Source organism: Oncorhynchus mykiss, chromosome 29 (assembly GCF_057628025.1).
Source record: "Oncorhynchus mykiss isolate SJ-2025 chromosome 29, ASM5762802v1, whole genome shotgun sequence".
NCBI classification, from domain to species: Eukaryota; Metazoa; Chordata; class Actinopteri; order Salmoniformes; family Salmonidae; genus Oncorhynchus; species Oncorhynchus mykiss.
Window position 1 is genome coordinate 6115001 of NC_143050.1, and position 19597 is coordinate 6134597.

At 44.9% G+C, this 19597-nt stretch overlaps 2 protein-coding genes across 5 annotated transcripts in view; both read left to right on the top strand.

The window, feature by feature from the left end:
• Window positions 1-3441, top strand: part of fhdc3 (FH2 domain containing 3) — a 19462-nt gene extending 16021 nt beyond the window's left edge. For all 3 annotated transcript variants that reach the window (XM_036967885.2, XM_036967884.2, XM_090227356.1), the window contains exons 11-12: window positions 332-496; window positions 1330-3441. In XM_036967885.2, coding sequence (XP_036823780.2) covers window positions 332-496; window positions 1330-2844 — 1680 coding nt within the window. In that variant the 3' untranslated portion in view covers window positions 2845-3441. The remainder of the gene's footprint in view (window positions 1-331; window positions 497-1329) is intronic.
• Window positions 3442-11216: 7775 nt separating this feature from the next.
• The window catches only part of trim3b (tripartite motif containing 3b), a 137019-nt gene continuing 128638 nt past the window's right edge, over window positions 11217-19597 (top strand). For both annotated transcript variants that reach the window (XM_036967653.2, XM_036967651.2), the window contains exons 1-2: window positions 11217-12044; window positions 14913-14975. The gene's annotated coding sequence lies outside the window, so the exon portion shown is untranslated. The remainder of the gene's footprint in view (window positions 12045-14912; window positions 14976-19597) is intronic.

A 19597-nucleotide genomic window follows, 5' to 3' on the forward strand; every position in this document is an offset into this window, starting at 1 on the left:
TCTCTCTCCCACTCTGTTCGACGTCTGTTCTCTCTCTCCCACTCTGTTCGACGCCTGTTCTCTCTCTCCCACTCTGTTCGACGTCTGTTCTCTCTCTCCCACTCTGTTCGACGTCTGTTCTCTCTCTCCCACTCTGTTCGACGTCTGTTCTCTCTCTCCCACTCTGTTCGACGTCTGTTCTCTCTCCCCCACTCTGTTCGACGTCTGTTCTCTCTCGCCCACTCTGTTCTCTCTCGCCCACTCTGTTCTAATGCTGCTTTCAACCCCAGTAGTTTTCCTGTAAATATTCTTTCTCCCTAACCTAGTGGTGTGTGTGTCTCTGTCTTGTCAGAGGGCGGAGGCCAGGCTGGCTGACCTCCAGGCCTGTCTGTTGAACCTCAACTCCCTGAGCCAAGCTGTGGCAGAGTATTTCTGTGAAGACCCAGCCACGTTTCGACTGGAGGTCTGCTGCTCCATATTCCACTCATTCTGTGAGCGCTTCAACAGGGCTGTTCAGGTGAGAGAGAACACATTAGGTTTGAAAAAATCCCTGTTAACTTTTCTACACTGCTATTTTCTCCCCACAGAAAATCCTGGTTGGAAGATTCCTGCTTATTCCTTTGTAATTCCAGGAATCTTCCAACCAGGATTTCTGGAAAACTGGGGAATTTCGGGAAAGTGAACTTGGCTTTTGTATTCATTTGTTTTGATAGTACTATTGATTAGTGCATTGTTGGGAAAGAGCAAGAAAGGAATTTCACTGTACTAGTGCATGTGACTATAAAACTTGAAATGTTGCTGCCCTAGGTGACACGTTAACACATGATGATGATGATGATGATGAATAATCTGGGACAGTCTGAATTTCCTAAAGAATATAGTGGTCTTCACAGTGACAGGCACTGTCCATCAGCCCACTGTCCATCTGTCCACATTTAGTTGAATATTGGGTCACTCAAACACAACCACCCCGCCCAACTCTGTTTTAGCCCACTCACACCCTTCCATCTTCTCTCTCGCTCTCCCTCCTTTCCTCCCCATGCCTCTCTCGCTCTCTCGCTCTCTCGCTCTCTCGCTCTCTCGCTCTCTCGCTCTCTCGCTCGCTCTCTCTCGCTCTCGCTCCTTTCCTCCCCATGCCTCGCTCTCGCTCCTTTCCTCCCCATGCCTCTCTCTCGCTCTCGCTCCTTTCCTCCCCATGCCTCTCTCTCGCTCTCGCTCCTTTCCTCCCCATGCCTCTCGCTCGCTCTCGCTCCTTTCCTCCCCATGCCTCGCTCGCTCTCGCTCCTTTCCTCCCCATGCCTCTCTCTCTCGCTCTCTAACCTCCATCACTGTGTCTCTCCTCCCAATCAGGAGAACCATGAGCGTGAGGCAGCCGAGCTGAGACGCAGGCAGAGGGAGAGGTTCTGTAATGTGGCCAAGCGTCGTTCCACTGCCACCTGCTCTGACCTGGAGCCCGCCGGGCCTGGCTCTGCCATGGAGTCTATCCTCCACAGCTTCCTGACCACCATACACCCCAGGGGCCCGGCAAGGCGCAGACGCCACCACCTCCCCCCTGTGATGTTGTCCCCCATCGGGGGCTCGCCCATTGAGCTCTGCCCCAATTCCAACCCCCTGGTCGATGAGCCAGAGACTAGAGCTGATCCAGGGCCTAGCCGGTTCACCAGACCAGGAGGGAGCACCCTGGGTGGGGAGGCAGGTGTGGTGACACCCAGGAAGGACCAGGAGGACCAGGGGCAGAGGGAGAAGAAGAGAGGGGAGGGCTGGTCCAGGGAGCTGGGTAGCCCTGATGCAGTGGTGGAGAGGTTGGATGGGGGGGTGGAGGATTACTTCTATCTGGACCCCCCTTCAGAGCAGAAGGAGAAGGAAAACGAGGGGGAGGCAGCGACCCCAGGGGACCAGTGGAAATGTTTTGGGTCAAATAGAGCCTATTCCATCAACCAGAAACGGACCCCTAAGAGCTCTGGCCGCCGCAGCCTGTCGTCCATCGACCAGAAACGGACCAGTAAGAGCTGTGGCCGCCGCAGCCTGTCCCCTCGCCAACACACACCCCCCACCCAGGAGGAGGAGGAGAAGGAAGAGGTGCAGAGGATGCGTGTCGTGTCCAGGAAGATGCTTCGCTACCAGACTGGCCGAGGCAGGCTATCTGCTGACCTAGAACATTCTGAACTGCCAGAGTTGGGTGACAAAGCGAGCCTCGTCCCCCAAAACCACACCCCCCAACGCACCACACCTCACCCTCTCCACCCCAACCCTATTTCGCAACCCTCCACCCCTCACCCCAGGGAGATGAGAGAGGTAGACCTGGCTCTCTGTAACAGCATGGGGAACCTGGGCTCTCCCTGGACCATCCTCAGCCCCCACATCTCACCCCAAAACCAAACCCACCGACGACACTCCTTCTTCGCCCCCAGCGCCGACGATGGCCTTGATGATGGTGTCTGGTCATTGCCCCCCACCCCCACCCGCCCTACCACCCCCACCCGCCCTTCCACCGCCTCCCACCCTTCCACTGCCACCTGCCCCCCTCTGGTGCTGCTGGGGAGGATGAGGGCTATGGAGGGACCCTCAGACCTCCATGGAGAAGCAGGTAGGGGGCCCATGTCCCTGCCTGACTGCCCCAGTCAGAGAGCTCTGTCCCAGGGCCCCATGCTCCGCTCTCTCTCCCTGGATGAGACTGGAGGCAGCCAGGCTCCAGGATTCAGATTCCGCCTTGGGGACCTGTTCCAGAGACGTACCGCGCTGTGGGCCCCAGTTGGTGCTGAGACTGAGACGGGGTTTGCTACAGAGGCTCATAAACCCTTGGAGAGGCAGAACAGTAGCTCTGGGATTGTGTCTTTCTTCAGGCGCTTTGGGGAGAGGAGATGAGCCACCTTGGAGGAACAGGACTCCTGTCCAGGAACATGTACTTAATGAGGGGAGGATAGAGGATTTGTCTTTAATTTTTTTTTTTTGTATTTGTGTTGATCTTATTTCATTTTTAAAGTGAGCTACTCCTATTTGAGAGTGACCGCTCTTTTAATGAACAGCCCAAGGTAAACATGCACTTAACCTTGGATGGGAGACCTTTCTCTCTGTCTCTGTGGGGCTGAGAGGCTTATTGTTTTAAAACTGTTCCAGATCGTACCCTATTCCCTACGTAGTGTACTCCTTTTGACCAAAGCCTCGTAGGCCCTGGTATAAAGTAGTGCACTTCATAGGGAATAGGGTGCCCATTTGAGAGGCACAGTAAGTGAACCACGTATGCACATCATACCACTTTAATTCTTCACAGATCCAGATAAAAAAAATGGTCTTTGTACAAGACCAAAACACAGCTCTCCTTTTTAACGTGTACATGATCTCAGGTGTGAAACACATGCGTACAACAGAATATACTACCGTCCCACTTGAAAAAAACATTTTTAATTTGTTATCTTAAGTGTCATTTTTATGTAATAAAACGGTCTTTCTACCTCAGCCTTATTTTGTCTTTTGATCTCACTCACAGTTAATATGATGATATATACCATTAACAAGATGCTTTTATCCAAAGTGAAAGAGTGGATCCAAAGTCCCCAGTTTGAATCCCACCTCGGCCAGAAATAACATTTCTAAACAACCACTTTAGTCTCCAAGTGCTATTTTTCACAGTGAATTTAAAATCATGAGTTAATGGGCCTGTTTTTATTTATTTCACCTTTATTTAACCAGGTAGGCAAGTTGAGAACCAGTTCTCATTTACAATTGCGACCTGGCCAAGATAAAGCAAAGCAGTTCGACACACAACAACAGAGTTACACATGGAGTAAAACAAACACACTCAATAATACAGTAGAAAAATAAGTCTATATACAATGTGAGCAAATGAGGTGAGATAAGGGGGAAGGCAAAAAGGCCATGGTGGCGAAGTAAATACAATATAGCAAGTAAAACACTGGAATGGTAGATTTGTAGTGGAAGAAAGTGCAAAGTAGAGAGAAAGGTAGAGGTAGTTTGGGATAAATTATAGGTGGGCTATGTACAGGTGCAGTAATCTGTGAGCTGCTCTGACAGTTGGTGCTTAAAGCTAGTGAGGGAGATATGAGTCTCCAGTTTCAGAGATTTTTTGCAGTTTGTTCCAGTCATTGGCAGCAGAGAACTGGAAGAAGAAGGGGTGGCCAAAGGATGTATTGGTTTTGGGTGTGGCCAGAGAGATATACCTGCTGGAGCGTGTGCTACGAGTGGGTGCTGCTATGGTGACCAGTGAGCTGAGATAAGGGGGGACTTTACCTAGCAGGGTCTTGTAGATGACATGGAGCCAGTGGGTTTGGCGACGAGTATGAAGCGAGGGCCAGCCAACGAGAGCGTACAGGTCGCAGTGGTGGGTAGTATATGTTGGTGACAAAACGGATGGCACTGTGATAGACTGCATCCAATTTATTGAGTAGGGTATTGGGGGCTATTTTGTAAATGACATCGCTGAAGTCGAGGATCGGTAGGATGGTCAGTTTTACAAGAGTATGTTTGGCAGCATGAGTGAAGGATGCTTTGTTGCGAAATAAAGATTGAAGAATGATCTTCAATCAGAAGTCATTCAAACAATCAGTTGAAATATAAAAACCTGTTGTGAAATGTCTCACACACATACACACAGCCTCGAGGCCCAAGGTAATGAGTGAGTGTGGCAATTGACCAGTGGTGTGAAGTACTAAGTAAAAATACTTAAGTATGTTTTTACTATTTATATTTTTGTCAAGTTTTACTTTTCTTCACTATATTACAAAAATAAAATAATGTACTTTTTACTCCATACATTTTCACTGACGCCCAAAAGTACTAGTTACATTTTTTTATGCTTAGCAGGACAGGAAAATGTTCCAATTCACCTGCAAATCAAGAGAACATCCCTGGTCATCCTTACTGCCTCTGATCTTGCTGACTCACTAAACACAAATGGTGTGTTTGTAAATGATGTCTTCGTGTTGGAACGTGCCCCTGACTATCCATAAATAAATTGAATAAAAGGTGCCTAATTTTGAATTTGAAATTATTTATACTTTTATTTTTGATGCTCAAGTATATTTTAGCAAACACTTACTTTTGATTCTTCAGTATATCTAAAACCAAATACTTTTAGACTTTTACTCAAGCAGTATTTTACTGATTGACTTTCACATTTACTTGAGTCATTTTCTATTAAGTTATCTTTACTTTTACTCAAGTATGACAACTGGGTACTTTTTCCCCACTATTGCAACAGACTGATTCTGAGTGATTGACACAACAGGATCCAAACATCTGCCACGATCCATCAATCAGATTGGTCGACACCTGCACAGCGGTTGTGTTGGTGACGTCGGAGGCGGGAACTGTGTTAGAGCTGTCCTCCACAAGCAGCTCCTCCCCCTTATTGCCTACACTGCCATTGGATGCAAAGAAACCACCTGACTTTATATCCGACAAATCACAAACAGCCGCTTTACAAGTTCAAGCACTGATGTTCTATTGTAGACCCTACTCTGGATTAGATTGATTGTCTTTAAACATCCCCCCCCCCATCCAAATTAACATGAAAATGATTCAATAGCCTGCACTCGCTGTTTTGAACTTCTAACGTCTAATACATCGGTATTTACAGTTGAAGACGGAAGTTTACATACCTTAGCTATTTTGACGTCTGGATGAAAAGCGTGCCCAAAGTAAACTGCCTGTTACTCAGGCCCAGAAGCTAGGATATGCATATAATTGGTAGATTTGTATAGAAAACACTCTAAAGTTTCTAAAACTGTTAAAATAATGTCTGAGTATAACACAACTGATATGGCAGGTGAAAACCAGAGGAGAAACCATCCAAAATGTTCAGCCTACCAGTAGTTTCCAATGGCTGTCATGTTTATTTTGAGGCGAAAACCTCCCAGATTGCAGTTTCTAGGGCTTCCACTAGATGTCAACAGTCTTTAGAGTTTCAGGCTTGTTTTTGGAAAAATTTGCTAGAATTTGTAGTTTTTCTAGGTGGCTCCCATTTTGGCTGTAGTGTTTTCAGAGACAATAACTATTCTCCGTCTTAAATTTTAGCATTTATTTACGTATTAGGGTACCTGAGGTTTGATTATAAACGTTGTTTGACTTGTTTGGAGAAGTTTATTGGTAACGTTTGGGATTAATTTTGTATGCATTTTGAAGGAGGGAAACTGGTGGATTATTGAATGAAGCGCGCAAGCTAAACTGAGTTTTTGGGGATATAAAGGACATTATCGAACAAAAGGACCATTTGTGATGTAGCTGGGACCTTCTGGAGTGCAAACAGAAGAAGATCTTCAAAGGTAAGGCATTTTTTATATCGCTATTTCTGACTTTCGTGTCGCAACTGCCTGGTTGAAAAATGTTTTTCAAGCTTTTGAATGCGGGGCGCTGTCCTCAGATAATCGCATGGTGTGCTTTCACCGTAAAGGTTTTTAAAAAATCTGACACAGCGGCTAGATTAACAAGAAGTTAAGCTTTATTTTGATGTATGACACTTGTATTTCCATGAATGTTACGTTTCTATTTCTGTAATTTGAATTTCGCTCCCTGCAATTTCACCGGATGTTGTCAAGGTGGGTCGCTAGCGGAACGCCTGCGCCAGAAAATTAAACTGAGTTTTTCACAATTTCTGACATTTAATCCTAGTAAAAATTCCCTGTTTTAGGTCAGTGGGGATCACCATTTTATTTTAAGAATGTGAAATGTCAGAATAACAGCTTTTATTTATTTCATCACATTTCCAGTGGGTCAGAAGTTTACATACACTCAATTAGTATTTGGTAGTATTGCCTTTAAATTGTTTAACTTGGGTCAAACATTTCAGGTAGCCTTACACAAGCTTCCCACAATAAGTTGGGTGAATTTTGGCCCATTCCTCCTGGCAGAGCTGGTGTAACTGAGTCAGGTTTGTAGGCCTCCTTGCTCGCACACGCTTTTTCAGTTCTGCCCACAAATGTTCTATAGGTTGAGGTCAGGGTTTTGTGATGGCCACTCCAATACCTTGACTTTAAGCCATTTTGCCACAATTTTGGAAGTATGCTTGGGGTCATTGTCCATTTGGAAGACCCATTTTGCGACCAAGATTTAACTTCCTGACTGATGTCTTGAGATGTTGCTTCAATATATCCACATAATTTTCTCCCTCATGATGCCATCTATTTTGTGAAGTGCACCAGTCCCTCCTGCAGCAAAGCATCCCCACAACATGATGCTGCCACCCCCGTGCTTCACAGTTGGGATGGTGTTATTTGCCTTGCAAGCATCTCCCTTTTTCCTCCAAACATAACGATGGTCATTATGGCCAAACAGTTCTATTTTTGTTTCATCAGACCAGAGGACATTTCTCCAAAAAGTACGATCTTTGTCCCCATGTGCAGTTGCAAACCGTAGCCTGGCTTATTTTATGGTCGTTTGGGAGCAGTGGCTTCTTCCTTGTTGAGCGGCCTTTCAGATTATGTCGATATAGGACTAATTTTACTGTGGATATAGATACTTTTGTACCTGTTTCCTCCAGCATTTCCACAAAGCATTTGCACTTTTCGCACCAAAGTACATTCATCTCTAGGAGACAGAACGCGTCTCCTTCCTGAGCGATATGACGGCTGTGTGGTCCCATGGTGTTTATACTTGCGTACTATTGTTTGTACAGATGAACGTGGTAACTTCAGGCATTTGGAAATTGCTCCCAAGGATGAACCAGACTTGTGGAGGTCTACAATTGTTTTTCTGATATTTTGGAAGATTTCTATTGATTTTCCCATGAAGTCAAGCAAAGAGGCACTGAGTTTGAAGGTCGGCCTTGAAATACATCCACAGGTACACCTCCAATTGACTCAAATTATGTCAATTATTTGTGTCATGCACAAAGTAGATGTCCTAACCGACTTGCCAAAACTATAGTTTGTTAACAAGAAATTTGTGTAGTGGTTGAAAAACGTGTTTTAATGACTCCAACCTAAGTGTATGTAAATCAAATCGAATCAAATCAAACTTCTGACTTCAGCTGTAAGTAATGCTAGCTGTGGCTAGACATGTTTATAACAAAGTTTGTCCTCTGGATATCAATGCTAATGCTAACTAACTTAGCTGGCATAATAATATAGCTACGTAAAAGGTCCAAAGAAACCCAGGTGACATTATCTCTGACAGCCCATTGAAAGTGAATACTAATATAACCTTTTATAACGTTAGCAGATTGCATTATCTTTTAGATCTTGCCAACTTTGACAGTTGTCTTACCTATTGAAAATGAATGCTAGTACTACTGTAACTTTACTGTACCGTTACCATGCTAGCTAGCTAACTAGCTATCCAGTCAGCTACGCTAAGCAGCAACTATTGAAGATGAATACTAGGGCTACTATAACTTTACAGTACCGTTACCATGCTAGCTAGCTAGCTAGCTATCCAGTCAGCTACGCTAAGCAGCAACTATTGAAAATGAATGCTAGGGCTACTATAACTTTACTGTACCGTTACCATGCTAGCTAGCTAGCTATCCAGTCAGCTACGCTAAGCAGCAACTATTGAAAATGAATGCTAGGGCTACTATAACTTTACTGTACCGTTACCATCCTAGCTAGCTAGCTATCCAGTCAGCTACGCTAAGCATCAACTATTGAAAATGAATGCTAGGGCTACTATAACTTTACTGTACCGTTGCCATGCTAGCTAGCCAGTCAGCTACGCTAAGCAGCAACTATTGAAAAGTAATACTAGGGATACTGTAACTTTACTTTAGCGTTTCCGTGCTAGCTAGCCAGGCATCTATGCCAAGCAACAGCTATTGATAGCCACAAGTTAAATTCTACTGTTGGAAAACAAGTTGGCTCTGGTTAATATCACCATTGCATATAACGTCTGGATGTCGCTCTTTTTTTTCAATGTGGTTGGCTGAGTCAACCAATAGCGTCGCACCCCTCCATCTTTTGAAAGATATAGAGTGTGTCCTTCTTCCAATGACTGAGAAGCTATCCATTTTTATTTTACTAGGCAAGTCAGTTAAGAACAAATTCTTATTTACAATGACGACCTACCCCCTATGTCACTCCCAATCACAGCTGATACAGCCTGGAATCGAACCAGGGTCTGTACTAATGCCTCTAGCACTAAGATGCAGTGCCTTAGACCACTGAGCCACTTGGGATCCCCCGAGTATTTCATAAGCCATGATTGACTTATGAAACATGGACGAGGAGATGGTGATTATTATGGCTGGGTGTCTAGCAGACTGACTGGCTAGCTGTGTGTCTACCTGACTGATTGGCTGGGTGTCTAGCTGACTGACTGGCTAGCTGTGTGTCTACCTGACTGATTGACTGGGTGTCTAGCTGACTGACTGACTGGCTAGCTGTGTGTCTACCTGACTGATTGGCTGGAGGTCTAGCTGACTGACTGGCTAGCTGTGTGTCTACCTGACTGATTGGCTGGGTGTCTAGCTGACTGACTGACTGGCTAGCTGTGTGTCTACCTGACTGATTGGCTGGGTGTCTAGCTGACTGACTGACTGGCTAGCTGTGTGTCTACCTGACTGATTGGCTGGGTGTCTAGCTGACTGACTGACTGGCTGGGTGTCTAGCTGACTGACTGACTGACTGACTGACTGGCTGGGTTTCTAGCAGACTGACTGTCTGACTGACTGGCTGGGTGTCTAGCTGACTGACTGACTGGCTAGCTGACTGACAGGCTGGGTGTCTAGCTGACTGAGTGACTGGCTGGCTGGTTGTCTAGCTGACTGAGTGACTGTCTGGGTGTCTAGCTGACTGACTGACCATACCATACTCTGTACACACAGCCAGGCTGATCTCACCAGCCTACCACACTACTGTACACACAGCCAGGCTGATCTCACCAGCCTAACATACCACTGTTCACACAGCCAGCCTGATGTCACCATCCTACCATACTAGTGTACACACAGCCAGGCTGATCTCACCAGCCTACCATACTACTGTTCACACAGCCAGGCTGATCTCACCAGCCTACCATACTACTGTTCACACAGCCAGGCTGATCTCACCAACATACCATACCACTATACACACAGCCAGGCTGATCTCACCAGCCTACCATACCACTGTTCACACAGCCAGGCTGATCTCACCAGCCTACCATACCAGTGTACACACAGCCAGGCTGATCTCACCAGCCTACCATACCACTGTACACACAGCCAGGCTGATCTCACCAGCCTACCATACCACTGTACACACAGCCAGGCTGACCTCACCAGCCTACCATTCTACTGTACACACAGCCAGGCTGATCTCACCAGCCTACCATACCACTGTACTAACAGCCAGGCTGATCTCACCAGCCTACCATACTACTGTTCACACAGCCAGGCTGATCTAACCAGCCTACCATTCTAATGTACACACAGCCAGGCTGATCTCACCAGCCTACCATACTACTGTTCACACAGCCAGGCTGATCTCACCAGCCTACCATACCACTGTTCACACAGCCAGGCTGATCTCACCAGCCTACCATACCACTGTACATACCACTGTACACACAGCCAGGCTGATCTCACCAGCCTGCCATACCGTGTAGTTCATAATTTATGTATGCTTGTGAGATCGGGTGTCCAAGAGTACAAGGAGTGGAATGTTAGCACAAACAGACTGGTATCCAGGCTAGTCTTATCCTTCTTCATTTAATCTGGAAGAAAACAGAAGGGGTACGTTGGGCCCCGTTGCCACGGTAACAGTGTGTGTTTACAGTCATGAGCCCATTTAGCTGGTGTCGCAGTGAAATAGAACCCCCTGGAAACGAACCCTTCCACACAGACTCTCCATTCATTCCACTTTTTTCCCTTCTTCCTCCCTCCATCCCTCCCCTTATCCCTCTGTCTCTCCACTCAATGGAACCACAGGACACCCTCTATACACCAGATATAGGAAGGAGGGAGGCAGAGAGCTGTACAACTTTTACCAATGACCTCACTACATTTCTAAAAATATTTATTCAGTCGTGATGAGCAGTATTGAGTCATTTGACAAGTGTTGTCTCTTGTTTATATTTATGTTCTGGTTCTAGGAAAGACTTATGGCAGACCAGAGGCACCTGACCTTTGAACTATGCCAGCCGCAGGACAATCGCACTATTCAGACTCTCTCCTGAGCTCTGGAAACATCATCTCTCATCATGTGAGCCAGCTCCTTTGGAGAGAGAGAGGCACAGAGAGAGAGACAGAGGGGGCGGAGAGAGAAAGAGACAGAGAGAGAGAGAGAGAGACAGAGTGAAAGAGAGATAGAGAAAGAAATAGACACAGAGAGATAGACAGTGGGAGAGAGAGAGAGAGAGAGGGATACACAGAAGAAGAGAGAAAGAGAAAGAGAGAGAGGGGGGAGAGAGAGAGAAAGAGAGATGGGAGTGAGAGGCGGGGGAGAGGAGACACATAGAGAGGGGGAGAGAATGACCTTCAATCCTCACCAACTGACACAGTCACCAAGGCTGCTCCACTGAACCTTGTGTGTGTGTGTGTGTGTGTGCGTGTGTGTGTGTGTGTGTTTGTGTGTGTGTGCGTGCGTGGTACCAGTGAGAACATTGTAGACAGCTATCCCTCCAGAAATAGGGAGGGAGGAAGGGCAAGATTAAGAGGGGGGAGAAAAGGAAAGTGAGAACTTGGAGAGAGTATTAAGGTACTGTGAACTGAGGAAGTCTTCAACCAGAGAGAGAGAGAGACAGACAGAGAGAGACAGAGAGAGAGAGACAGACAGAGAGAGACAGACAGAGAGGGAGAGACAGAGAGAGACAGACACAGGGAGAGAGAGACAGAGAGAGAGACAGAGAGAGAGAGACAGAGAGAGAGAGGGAGACAGAGAGAGAGAGACAGAGAGAGAGAGGGAGACAGAGAGGGAGAGACAGAGAGAGACAGACACAGGGAGAGAGAGACAGAGAGAGAGAGAGGGAGACAGAGAGCGAGAGAGAGAGAGACAGAGAGAAACAGAGAGAGAAAGAGAAACAGAGAGAGACCGAGACAGAGAGCGATAGAGAGAGACCGAGACAGAGAGAGCGAAAGAGAGAGATGGAATGCAGAATTAACACAAACTAAAGGAGGCCAGGACGTTAAATGACAGGTGAGACAAAAAATAATCTACTTTTATCTTGTTTGTTGTTGTTGCTGTTATTGTGAACACTGAACTACTTTGCTTGATGTCAGGCACTCGCAGAGGTAAAATGGTGATCATTGTTTTACTATGAATAGGCATACAACTTCAGACATAAGAGTCAGATGCCTTGAGAAAACAGTCAGCCATAATACAGTCGCGACCTTAACCCAACACCTATATAGGGGATAGGGTGCCATAGGGCTCTGGTCTAAAGTAGTGCACTATATAGGGGATAGGGTGCCATAGGGTTCTGGACTAAAGTAGTGCACTATATATAGGGAATAGGGTGCCATAGGGTTCTGGTCTAAAGTAGTGCACTATATATAGGGAATAGGGTGCCATGGGACTCTGGTCGAAAGTAGTGCACTATATAGGGAATAGGGTGCCATAGGTCTCTAGTCTAAAATAGTGCACCATAGAGTCCTATGGCACCCTATTCCCTATATAGTGCACTACTTTAGACTAGAGACCTATGGCACCCTATTCCCTATATAGTGCACTACTTTAGACCAGAACCCTATGGCACCCTATTCCCTATATATAGTGCACTACTTTAGACCAGAACCCTATGGCACCCTATCCCCTATATAGTGCACTACTTTAGACCAGGGCCATATGGCACCCTATTCCCTATGTAGTGCACTACTTTAGACCAGGATCCTATGGGCATAAGGAATAGAGTGCTATTTGGGACAGGACCAGTAGAAAAATCACCTGAATTGGTGATGCAGTATCACTGTTTCCCCAGTAGGTGTCTCAGTCTGGTAATGTTATAATGGATGAACAGGGTCTTCGGCCTGTCCAAGCAACGTTAGCATTTACACAGCACTATATCACAACAAACACATTGCACAAAAGGATGTCTCACATACACACACACACACACATACACATACACACACAACCTTACAACAGACTGAAACGTACAAACATGAATAAATACCTGCTCTTCCAATCTCCATGGAAACTAAGGCCGGTCAGGTTGTCCTGGCATGTCGCCATGGGCAACATGATTGATTTTGGTACGTTAGTTTGTCAACAAATTATTTTGAAATGCATTTCTGAATGAAGTGGGTTTGAAACGGCAATGCATTCACACAAATTAAAACACAATATTGAGGATGATGTGAAATCATAATTTACAACAAACATACACAATTGATATTTATATAGTTTGTAGACGAAATATGTGAATTCTTTAAGTAAACATTTCTCTGTACCGTTTACACCTGAGCACGTCAAAATTAAAAAATTAAAAAACATTTTTATTTGATTTGTGAACCGACGTTGTCCAAGTGAAGATGACATGTGTTGTTCCAACCTCTAGGTGGCGATGTTGAGTTGTGGTTGTTTTGGGCCTGAGCGTCACCGGCTCCGGGGCCCCTAGGAACAGATCTAGGATCCGTTTCCCCTCCCCCCAATCCTAACTTTAAACATTATTAGAGGGAAAGAGGGAGATACCAAGTCAGTTGTACAACTGAATGCATTCAACTGAAATGTGTCTTCCACATTTAATTAACCCAACCCCTCTGAATCAGAGAGGGTCACCCCTCCAGTCCAGTCTGATCAGTGAGAACCACCGGAGAGGTAGCTAGTGGCATGGGGACCAAATCTTGATCTCAGGCCATTGAAAATGACTTTCTCACTATGTGTATTTAATCAAAGTTTAAAGGCCTAGTGAAGTCAAAAACGATATATATATATATATTTCCACAGTATGTGGTTGGAATAATACTGTGAAATTGTGAGAGAAAATGATAATAATGCCCTTTAAGTGTAAGAGCTGTTTTGAAAAGACTGCCTGACATTTCAGCCTGTTTTGGCTGGGATGGAGTTTTGGCCTGCCTTGTGACATCATTAGGCTGTAAATGAGCTAATAGACCAATAAGAAAGGGAGTTTCAAACCTCTCTACCAATAACAGCTCATTTTCAGTTTTCCCCGCCCCACTCAGGAAGCTCCCAGACAGTCCTAGAAAAATTCTTGCTCGAGAAACTATTTGTTATTTTTGTTTTTATTTGTTTTTTTTTTGTACCATTTTAATATAAAATAGTCATAAAATACTTCATTTTTACCCAGAAATGATTTGACGTTGAGATAAAAACGGCTGTGTTTTGACGTTGAACTATAAGTTAAAGTTGAACATTAAAGCCTCAGATTTAACCTCATCAAACCAAAAAAAGTCTGTCAAACCTGTCAGTCAGTGGAGGATGCTGAGGGGAGAACGGCTCATAATAATGGCTGGAATGGAGTCAATCGAATGGTATCAACCGCAGGGAAACCCCATATGTCTGATGTATTGGATACCATTCCTCTGATTCCGGTCCAGTCGTTACCACGAACCCGTCCTCAACCAATCAACGTGCCACCAGCCTCCTGCGCTGTCAGTGTACCAAGAAGCGTGTGTCCCCCTTAGTACCTGTCCTGTCACTCGCATGATTGGAATGTCTTGTTGCTCTTACTGATGTGAATTATGTTATTCATCTTTTTCATCTTGTCATGTTAACATCTTGGTATGTTAAATCTCTCTGTCTCTGGTTGAGGAGTCATCTTGTTATGTTAAATCTCTCTGTCTCTGGTTGAGGAGTCATCTTGTCATGTTAACATCTTGTTATGTTAAATCTCTCTGTCTCTGGTTGAGGAGTCATCTTGTTATGTTAACTCTCTCTGTCTCTGGTTGAGGAGTCATCTTGTCATGTTAACATCTTGTTATGTTAAATCTCTCTGTCTCTGGTTGAGGAGTCATCTTGTTATGTTAAATCTCTCTGTCTCTGGTTGAGGAGTCATCTTGTCATGTTAACATCTTGTTATGCTAACTCTCTCTGTCCCTGGTGCAGTTGTCTGGAGAAACTAGGATTCCTGACTTCATCACAGATCACTGACAGCAGCAACATGGTTGGGTAAGTCGTGTGTTTGTACATGGATACATATACGTCTTGAATGGTGCATCCGGGGATACCCCTAACAGCTACACCGGATATGAAATACAATCTGTATTCTGGGGAGGGAGGGAGAGAATGAAAGAGTCTGATATTACAACACAGTTAGAGAAACAACCAGTGGCGTTGTTTAGAGGTGGCAGGGAGAATTAAAGAGAGAGGGAGAAAGGTAGAATGAAGAAGAGAAAGGAGAAGGAAGAATGAAGGCTTGAGGGAGAGATATTAGGGAAAGCGGAACCTGGTTGGTCAGGTTCAGTGGAGTTGAGTCAGAACATACCGTAGCGTCCCTCAGTTCAGGTGTTGTGTTATTAGAGAGTGTGTGTATCTGTGTGTATCTGTGTATCTGTGTGTGTGTGTGTATCTGTGTATCTGTGTGTGTGTGTTACTAAACCAGATGATTTGACTTTGCTTTGTGATGTTAAATTAACTCCTTTCCTGGATCTTTAGAGCAACCAGCTCTCACAGTCTCATGTCAGAATTAGACGTTCGTCCATGTTTCTCAAACATCAGATTTTGAAGTGGTTTCAAACGTCCCATTTCAAGGTTAAGGCACTCCATTACCACATCACACTCCTGAGGGGTCTACTGCCTTCAACCTGCTTTACAGACTACTCTACACTTCAACCTGCTTTACAGACTACTCTACACTTCAACCTGCTTTACAGACTACAGTACACTTACACCTGCTTTACAGACTACTCTACACTTCAACCTGCTTTACAGACTACTCTACACTACAACCTGCTTTACAGACTACTCTACACTTCAACCTGCTTTACAGACTACTCTACACTTCAACCTGCTTTACAGACTACAGTACACTTCAACCTGCTTTACAGACTACTCTACACTTCAACCTGCTTTACAGACTACTCTACACTTCAACCTGCTTTACAGACTACAGTACACTTCAACCTGCTTTACAGACTACTCTACACTTACACCTGCTTTACAGACTACACTACACTACACTTACACCTGCTTTACAGACTACACTACACTACAACCTGCTTTACAGACTACAGTACACTTCAACCTGCTTTACAGACTACTCTACACTTCAACCTGCTTTACAGACTACACTACACTACACTTACACCTGCTTTACAGACTACTCTACACTTCAACCTGCTTTACAGACTACTCTACACTTCAACCTGCTTTACAGACTACTCTACACTTCAACCTGCTTTACAGACTACTCTACACTTACACCTGCTTTACAGACTACACTACACTACACTTACACCTGCTTTACAGACTACACTACACTACAACCTGCTTTACAGACTACTCTACACTTCAACCTGCTTTACAGACTACTCTACACTTCAACCTGCTTTACAGACTACTCTACACTTCAACCTGCTTTACAGACTACAGTACACTTCAACCTGCTTTACAGACTACTCTACACTTCAACCTGCTTTACAGACTACTCTACACTTACACCTGCTTTACAGACTACTCTACACTTACACCTGCTTTACAGACTACACTACACTTCAACCTGCTTTACAGACTACAGTACACTTCAACCTGCTTTACAGACTACTCTACACGTCAACCTGCTTTACAGACTACTCTACACTTCAACCTGCTTTACAGACTACAGTACACTTCAACCTGCTTTACAGACTACTCTACACTTCAACCTGCTTTACAGACTACTCTACACTTACACCTGCTTTACAGACTACTCTACACTTACACCTGCTTTACAGACTACACTACACTACAACCTGCTTTACAGACTACAGTACACTTACACCTGCTTTACAGACTACTCTACACTTCAACCTGCTTTACAGACTACTCTACACTTACACCTGCTTTACAGACTACTCTACACTACACTTACACCTGCTTTATAGACTACAGTACACTACAACCTGCTTTACAGACTACACTACACTTCAACCTGCTTTACAGACTACTCTACACTACACTACAACCTGCTTTACAGACTACAGTACACTTACACCTGCTTTACAGACTACTCTACATTTCAACCTGCTTTACAGACTACTCTACACTTACACCTGCTTTACAGACTACTCTACACTACACTTACACCTGCTTTACAGACTACTCTACACTTCAACCTGCTTTACAGACTACTCTACACTTACACCTGCTTTACAGACTACTCTACACTTCAACCTGCTTTACAGACTACTCTACACTTACACCTGCTTTACAGACTACTCTACACTACACTTACACCTGCTTTACAGACTACTCTACACTTACACCTGCTTTACAGACTACTCTACACTACACTTACACCTGCTTTACAGACTACACTACACTTCAACCTGCTTTACAGACTACAGTACACTTAAACCTGAGCCTTAGTACACACAGGTACACACATATACACACTGGCACAACCAGGTACACACAGGTACACACAGATGCACACACATACACACAGGACTACACAGGTATTGTATTTGTATTCATTATGGATCTCCATTAGTTTTTTCCAAGGCATCAGCTACTTTTCCTAGGCTCCAGCAAAATTAAGGCAGCTTAGACAATTTTATGAACATTACAATACATTCAGACTGTGTGCCCTCAGGCCACTACTCCACCACTACCACATACATACAGTACTAAAATCCATGTGTACCTGTGTGTTTGGTGCGTATTCTGTGTGTGTTTGGTGCGTATTCTGTGTGTGTGTTTGGTGCGTATTCTGTGTGTGTGTTTGGTGCGTATTCTGTGTGTGTTTGGTGCGTATTCTGTGTGTGTGTTTGGTGCGTATTCTGTGTGTGTGTTTGGTGCGTATTCTGTGTGTGTGTGTATGCGCCTACGTTTGTGTTGCTTCACAGTTCCATAAGGTGTTTTTAATCTGTAATCATGGCTCTATGTAGTACTGTGGAATAGAGTTCCATGTAGTCATGGCTCTATTTAGTACTGTGGAATAGAGTTCCATGTAGTCATGGCTCTATGTAGTACTGTGGAATAGAGTTCCATGTAGTCATGGCTCTATGTAGTACTGTGGAATAGAGTTCCATGTAGTCATGGCTCTATGTAGTACTGTGGAATAGAGTTCCATGTAGTCATGGTTCTATGCAGTACTGTGGAATAGAGTTCCATGTAGTCATGGCTTTATGTAGTACTGTGGAATAGAGTTCCATGTAGTCATGGCTCTATGTAGTACTGTGGAATAGAGTTCCATGTAGTCATGGCTCTATGTAGTACTGTGGAATAGAGTTCCATGTAGTCATGGTTCTATGAGGTACTGTGCGCCTCCCATAGTTTGTTCTGGACTTGTGGACTGTGAAGAGACCTCTTGTGGCATGTCTTGTGGGGTACGCATGGGTGTCCGAGCTGTGTGCCAGTAGTTCAGACAGACAGCTCGGTGCATTCAACATGTCAATACCTCTCATAAATACAAGCAGTGATGAAGTCAATCTCTCATCCACTTTTTGCCAGGAGAGATTGACATGCATATTATTAATATTAGCTCTCTGTGTACATCCAAGGGTCAGCTGTTCTGCCCTGTTCTGAACCAATTGCAATTTTCTTGAGTCTGTTTTTGTGGCACCTGACCACACGACTGAACAGTAGTCCAGGTGCAACAAAACTAGGGCCTGTAGGATCTGCCTTGTTGACAGTGCTGTCAAGGTAGAGCAGCGCCTTATTGTAGACAGACTTCTTAGCCACTGTTGTAACAATATGTTTTGACCATGACAGTTTACAATCCAGGGTAACTCCAAGCAGTTTAGTCGCCTCAACCTCAACTGTACCTGTGCACAATGTCTAATATTAAAGAAGTCTCGCCTGAGGTAAAGTAGCTGAGGTAGAGTACCTTCTGATAAGTTGTTGACCACACTATCTACCAAGAGAGTTCTCATCTGTATTATTCGTAGCCGTCTATTTACCACCACAGAGCGAAGCTGGCACTAAGACCGCTCTCAACCAACTCTGTAAGGCCATAAGCAAAGAAGAAAATGCTCACCCAGAGGCGGCGCTCCTAGTGGCCGGGGACTTTAATGCAGGCAAACTGAAATCAGTTTGACCTCATTTTTATGAGCATGTCACATGTGCAACCAGGGAACAAAAAATCCTAGACCACCTTTACTCCACACACAGAGCTCTCCCCCGCCCTCCATTTGGCAAATCTGACCACAATTCTATCCTCCTGATTCCTGCTTACAAGCAAAAACTAAAGCAGGAAGTACCCGTGACTTGCTCAATAAGGAACTGGTCAGATGACGAGGATGCTGCACTGCAGGAGTGTTTTGCTAGCACAGACTGGAATATGTTCCGGGATTCATCCAATGGTATTGAGGAATACACCCTCTCAGTCATTGGCTTCATCAATAAGTGCATCGGCGATGTTGTCCCCACAATGACTGTACGTACATATCCCAAGTAGAAGCTATGGATTACAGGCAACATCCGCATTGAGCTAAAGTCTAGAGCTGCCGCTTTCAAGGAGTGGGAGACTAATCCGGACGCTTATAAGAAATCCCGCTATGCCGTCAGACGAACCATCAAACAAGCAAAGCGTCAATACAGGGTTGAATCCTACTACACCGGCTCTGACGCTCGTCAGATGTGGCAGGGCT